The sequence below is a fragment of the Rhodnius prolixus genome, unplaced genomic scaffold (assembly GCF_049639745.1).
Source record: "Rhodnius prolixus isolate KJV_2025 unplaced genomic scaffold, Rpr scaffold_5, whole genome shotgun sequence".
NCBI lineage: Eukaryota > Metazoa > Arthropoda > Insecta > Hemiptera > Reduviidae > Rhodnius > Rhodnius prolixus.
In genome coordinates this window covers 20,724,506-20,731,243 of record NW_027411624.1, presented here as the reverse complement: position 1 = coordinate 20,731,243, position 6,738 = coordinate 20,724,506, and the positions used below count along the sequence as shown (strand labels likewise).

Below are 6,738 nucleotides of genomic sequence, written 5' to 3'. Positions count from 1 at the left end.
AATAATGACTTATTTCAAAAAATAAAAGTTTCGAACAAAGTAGTATTAAACAATAGAGAAGTATTTAAATTACTTCATTAAGCAAAGAAGTTATCAAATTATACCTAAAAATAATATACAATGCAGTAATAAAAAATAATGTTGCTAGAACATAAAATTAAGCAGTAAAATATATTCATTACAGCTGCTAAGATAATGATCTTTTAAATAACACAAATCTCCTGCACACTAAAAATATCTACTATATGCGCAGTTAATTTTGTGGGGGTGAATCTAAACTGTTTTGTATCCTCCGTAACATTGACGATAGATAAATATTCATTCGAGCCAACGTAAAATCAGTTTTCTTTTCTCTCGTATCTCTGTACGAGAGGGCGTAACAATAGAGTAATTAGTGCACGTCTCTAAAGACAGATGTTCTTCGGTTTTTGTTTTAAGGACGCTGCATTCATTTTAATAAGTAGGAAGTATTTGTGTAATGGATTTATGGAGTATAAAGATAATTATTACAAATGATAAAACAAAATTATAACGAGAAATATTAAGATCGTTTTGATAGCGGAAGCTGGAGTGCCAAAAATTCCACCCCAAAAAAAGAGGAAAAAACTCTTCTGAGATAAGAAAAAGGGCGCCAAATTTGGGTAGCCTTTCGCTTCCATCTTTTGCCAAGATGGACCGTATAACCTTGCGTCCTTCCCAGAATACGTACTTCATAGTTCGTCCGTCAAGAGCAAGTGTCAGTTTGGAGATGGTACAAGAAATTTAAGCCTTCAATGAAAGTATCTTTAATTTGTAATTAATGCAGCGCTTCTAAAAAATATGTAATATAAAGTAGATAATGATATGCATATTTTTAGGGCAGTCAACAAATTATTAAAGTATTAAGCTAAAATTACTCAATTAAAGAGGCTACAGTCAATTGCAATAAAGAAATCAATAATTATTGTTGAATAATTTACTTGTTATTAACTGTGTGTTATTTGTGCTCACAAATACTTCTGTTAGACGAATTGAAGACTGAAATATTCTTTTAAATCCGTGATTCAAATTTAAACAGTAACCAACTCTATCTTTTTCTATTTTTATGTGCATTTGTTTGTGTTACACTGAATAAGGGGCATAATAGAGATCAATAAGAAAAAAAAATTGAAATAGAGTTAAAACATAGTGCCTATTTATTTATGAAGATATAATGTACATATTATCAGTTGTATAACAAAAAAATTATTAATGAATTAGCCAGCATAGGGGTCTGTGACATCTAATAAATTGTAAAAAGTAATTAATAACAAAAACTTATGTAGTAAAATTACTTAAAATAATATCAATGTAGTATTAATGAAATGTTGGGTACTCGCTGATTTGTGTACCTTTTGGCGTTCACTCAACCCTTATACTTAACATTTTAAACTACAAGTTTTTGTTAAAGAGATTTTTGTACCTTTTGGATAGATTTTCCTTATTGTCTATTCTGCAAAGTTACATATCTGCTTTACAGATTTTCTTAACAAAGTAAAGTAATCGCCTATTTTTTCAGACGGGGCTTAACGTCCAACTACCAAATAGGTGTCGTGGATGGAGGTGACTACCAAACATACTTTACCACAAAGTTCTTATATTAACCATTAAATAAAATCCAAGGCCTAAGACCGGGAATCGAACCCAGTACCACAATGCATACTAGCTTTGCAGGTCTCGCCTCTAACCTCTCGGCTACAGTGGCGTCTAATTTTCTCAACATTTCATAAGGGCGTCCCAACCCTTTCACCCTGCTAAATTTTATCATTATCTAAGATTTACAGAGTTATTAGCAATAATAATTTTGAAGGGGGCCTTCCATACATGGGGATAACTCCTCTCTCATTTAATGTACAGCATCGAGACCCCCATTAGGTACATCTACAGTAAATTCCGACTCGAATGACACCTCATTCATGAAAATCAGTTCGCTGATTTTATTAGGCGCTACATTCTTTACAATAAAGGTAACAACAAGAACAAGAACAATTTTTGAAAATGCAGTTTTTGCCCAATTTTTCGGCAACTTATTTCTTAAAATCTATCAAATCCAGGTTGTTGAAAAAAACACAGCTGTAAAGGAGGATTTGCCCTATATTATAAAGAAAATTTGGGAATTTTATCTTTTATAGAAAAAGGGAAAAAAAAATTGTCAAAATTGGGTATTTTTCCACGTTACGCTTTTTCGTGCATTTTTTGACGATCAGCCCGTATACAGTGTCGCCTACATTAATGAATTACCAAATTTGATGAAAATCGACTGACCAAATGTGCTTTTAAAGTGAATAGAAACTTTCGTTTATAAAGATTTTCTCATAAATGGTTTTTACAGATTCATTTAAACTTTGTATAGTGATTAGAAATAAATAAATCGATTTTTATCAGAAAACATTTCTGTTAGAAATTCGATTAGGTTATTTTTGTCGATAGAGTTTGTGAAGGGATCGATAGATTTTTTCTAAGTGATAAGAATTAAGTATGACTTAAAACGTTCGAAGTTTAAATATGAATTATAACTTTTGAGAATAGTAATGCCAGAGAGTGTTGCCAGCGATGTGTGTAAAAATTTGTAAAATAGTGATCGTCAGCCTTTCAGCAGTTTTAGGGAACGTGATTCTTTCTTTTCTTTTCTTTAAAATATTGGCGTAGGCCATTTGTATTCCTGGTTGTGAGTAAGCAGATCTGCAAATCAGTGATGGATGGAGCTGTTGAAGTGGAGGAGTTTTGGTGCGCTAGATTGTATCTTGAAGAGAGAACGTGTTAGCATTCTCACCGTAACAGATGCTTCCTCTATGAAGGACGCCACAAAACATAATGGAAATAGGAGGAGGAACCGAAATAGCTCCCACTCATAGAAGATTCTTCTGATCACTAACATAATTTACAGCTTACATTTGCCACCTTAACAAGCTGTTCACCGTAATTATATATGTGTCTGGTTAATATACCTTTTTACCATTAATATTAGCGATCCAAAACTTAAAAGTTGTTTTACTTTTTCTAATTTATATTTACTTTTTTTTATCAAAAAAAATTATTATACAATTTTTTATAAATTATTCTTGCCTTTTCAATGTCAGCACTGCTTGTTGTATTGCTTATACATTCATTTTTTCGCCCATTATTTATTAAGAGGACGCTGTATAATACTCTCTTTGCAGAACCTTTTTTGGTTTTTAGGCAGCAACTTACGCCATTTCAAGTTACGTCAGTATCTTTCCTCTCTCTGTCTGGCCAGCTTATGATCCTAAATTAACCTTAATCGCATTTAGGTCAATGATACCTAAATCATAAATTCCCTTTCGAAATTTTAAACTACTTTTACCCCCAAAAAATCTCAAGCAGAGCTAAAGGTGACAGACAATCTTGGAAATGGAGGCAGCGGCCAAAGAGTTTGGTTTGGAGGTTAACTGCCAAAAAACCAAATATATGGTTGTGACAAAGAAGAGAAGGATATTTCGGTACCTATGGGTGGGGGAATACACCTTTGATGGAGTAAGGAATTTCAAATATTTGGGTGCAGTTTTAACCTCTAAAAATGATGTAACAGAAGATATTGCTGAACGAATGGCTGCTGGAAATACTCGTAGTTGTTTATGGGCTCTTCAAACGGTGTTTAGAAATAAAAATGTGTCAAGAGCAGCAAAAATAAGGCTGAGGCCGGTTGTCACCTACGGCTCAGAAACGTGGGTTTCGACAAAAGCAGATGAGCAAAGGTTATGCAGGTTGGAAAGGAAAATATTAAGGAGTACATTTGGACCTGCGAGGACAGTGGAAGGCTTCAGAATCAGGATGTACCAAGAAGTGACTGAACTTATTTGGGGAGTCTGATATTGTGTCTTGCATAAAAGCAGCAAGACTGCGATGGTTGGGACAAATACACCGAATGGAGGATATAAGGGCTCCAAAGAGAGGCATTGTATGGGCATCCTGGCGGGAGAAGGCCCCGAAGCAGACCAAGGCTGAGATGGCTGAGGGACGTGAAGGACGATGTTAAGGCGGTCGACCCTACACGGTTGGAGAACGGCTGCGAAGGACCGAGAAGGTTGGTAAGCTATGGTGGCTGAGGATCAGGCCCTTCAAAGGCTGTGATGGTCAGGGAGGAAGTAAGTAAGTTATCCAAAATAAAAATAAAAGTTTTTAAAAATACGATAAAGCGTCACCTTCTGGAATGATAATTTTCTGTCTTATAAATTGAAGTTTTTTTGGGGCAATTTCCTTGATGAAGGTACCGAAGTTGAGAGAGTTCAAGAAATCCTGAATTTCTGAGTTTAGTGTGAAAAAAATGTGAATAGTGTAGAAAAATATTGCGTATTTTTTGACTCAAAAGGTAAAAGTTGGTCTGAGACAAATAGATCTCTTCTTTTGAGATACATTATCACTTTCTTTTTTGGTGCGGGCAATTCGAGCCCTAAAGACACTATTTATCATAAGTAAGGTCGCAAACATGTGGCGTCGAAAGACTGATCTTAGAAACTACAAAAAAATTTTATGGAAGGAGCTTTATTTAAGCTGGAGGATTATGGAAGTAGATCTCCAGAGATAAAGGAGGAAAAAACCTAAATAAATGAAAACCTCGAGATTTTACCGTAAAAGAAATAGTGTTGTAGATATAGGTAAACCACAACTGCCAAGTGTTCATCACCTTCAAAAATACTTGGGGCTGTCAATAGCCAGCAATAATGAGACGACCGCAGAGAAATTAGGAAAAGGATAGCGAAGGGAAATCATTGCATGAACCCACTAATAAAAGTATTGCGGTTCAAGTAACCGTTTTCAGAATGACTAAATTAAAATTAATGATCTATAATACCTACTTGGTTCGAAAGACGGTCACATAATACATTATATTAGCGAAACTTGAGCGCCAATAAAAGTAAGCGACGGGCTGATCGTAGAAACAGCAAAGGTGTTCTTGAAAGGAGCTTTATGGAAGCTGGAAGATTATGGGAGTAAAATGTGGTCTAGAGAAGATTAACAAAGCAATTACGACAATTACGAGAAGGAGGTTAACAAACCAACATATTTCCGCAGTTCACTCAACTTACATTTCATAAATATTTCAAGAGAACATGGAATAACATGCTCGGAGTGGGAAAATGTAGTTTGCGATATCTAGGTCACTTTTATAGAAAAGCTACCAAAGAAAATATTAGTTGTTAAGCTAGAAGATGCAAGGAGACTAGTATGAGCTTGTGGCTACAGGATGTCGAAGAAAAGCTCAAGATTTATGATCGAGTGGAATTGTGATAAAACTATTAAGTTAGCATTGGTCCAGTTTTATTATTCTATCTCTAAAGATGGCATTCCGCAATTGGTCATGATGGAAAAAGTCACTTAGACGGATGAAATCAATACACTTTTAACACGGAACTGATGTTAAGACATAATTGGTAATTATTTTAGAATAATTACACTTTTTACTTAAACAATAAAACAAAATTATTTCATTGTAATAATCCGATACTTGTCGCACCAACTGTGGGAAGTTACAAAGAGCCCAAAACAAATACTTAAGACTAGTTGGGTCATATCCCCGGTGGACACCCATAGACTGCATACATGTAGCACTTGATGTTGCCATCGTGTCTACATTTATCTATAACACTACGGAAAAATTTGTAACCTTCCTGTACACATAGTATTTCATGTTAGAAGTATTATAGACTACAACTTAAGTTCTCTTGGGGTTATAAAAAATACAAGTACAAATGGCTAAAGCATGTTTTTGTTTTGTTTTTTTGCCTTAGTATGTAAGTTTGGACAGATTTACCAATGTAAATATTAAGTTTATGGAGTGTATATGCGATAGGCACTGCAACGGGAAACCTCCTTTTGTATAATTTGTATCTCCATTTTAAATTATAAATAAACTTCTAATTTCATTTCATTGTAATGATTTTAAAAACTAAATGAATAAATTTACAATAATTACATTATTTTTTGATACACATTCACAAAGAAATAATGTCATATTGTTAATTCAAGGCAAATAGTTACAAAGAGTTTAGTTGATATAAAATTTCGAGTCAAGAATATTAAAAGACCGTGCTGTTTATATGCAGAGATCGTACTAAAAACAGAAGTGGTGGAAATACTTTCGCTGCGTTTGGCCAACAAGATTGGTGGCCACTGTTTCTCACGCCACTTGGGAATTGTCCAATCTCAAGGCCCCTTTTGCGATGCTATTACTTCATACGCTCTTAAGTTTTACAAATTAAAGTAAATTCTTACTAATTTTTTTCTTTCTTAATGTCAACTTTTACAAAAATTAATTATTCAGGTTTTCGTCCTAGTTTTAGTAAATATGTGAACTGTTTGAAATAATCAAATTACAAAATTGAATTTCTGTCTCAAAATCTAGAATAAAGAGTTCAAAAGTTTTATTTTGACGTGAATACGTCTTTAAATTTGCTATCATATGGAGGCAATCCAAAAAACCTAATGATAACAAAATCGGAGGATACAGTTTGGCATTATAGTTTCGAATCTATCGTCTACATCCAAAATTAAATTAGACCACTGGATAGCTAAAGGATCAAAGAATTCATGACGATAAGCGAGGACTGTGACGCATCGCGCGCGATGGAGGGGAAAGCGCCGCAATTTTGAGATCATTTTGCTGCGTAACGAGATTTGCAATTCGTATAACTTTTGACTCGGAGAAGATACGATGATACGATCTATCGATTGTATATAAAACATTAGTGTAAAATAGTG

The 6,738-nt window shown here is 34.1% G+C and overlaps 1 protein-coding gene across 1 annotated transcript; it reads left to right on the top strand.

Moving 5' to 3' along the window:
• The first annotated feature begins 3,390 nt into the window (after positions 1–3,390).
• Positions 3,391–3,849, top strand: LOC141458120 (uncharacterized). Its single transcript, XM_074135717.1, has one exon. It carries the CDS (start codon positions 3,391–3,393, stop codon positions 3,847–3,849), a length of 459 nt encoding a protein of 152 aa, XP_073991818.1.
• The last annotated feature ends 2,889 nt before the right edge of the window (positions 3,850–6,738 follow it).

Coding starts and splice junctions, on each gene's coding strand:
- LOC141458120 (XM_074135717.1), top strand. CDS start 3,391: ATGGAGGCAGCGGCCAAAGAGTTTGGTTTGGAGGTTAACTGCCAAAAA.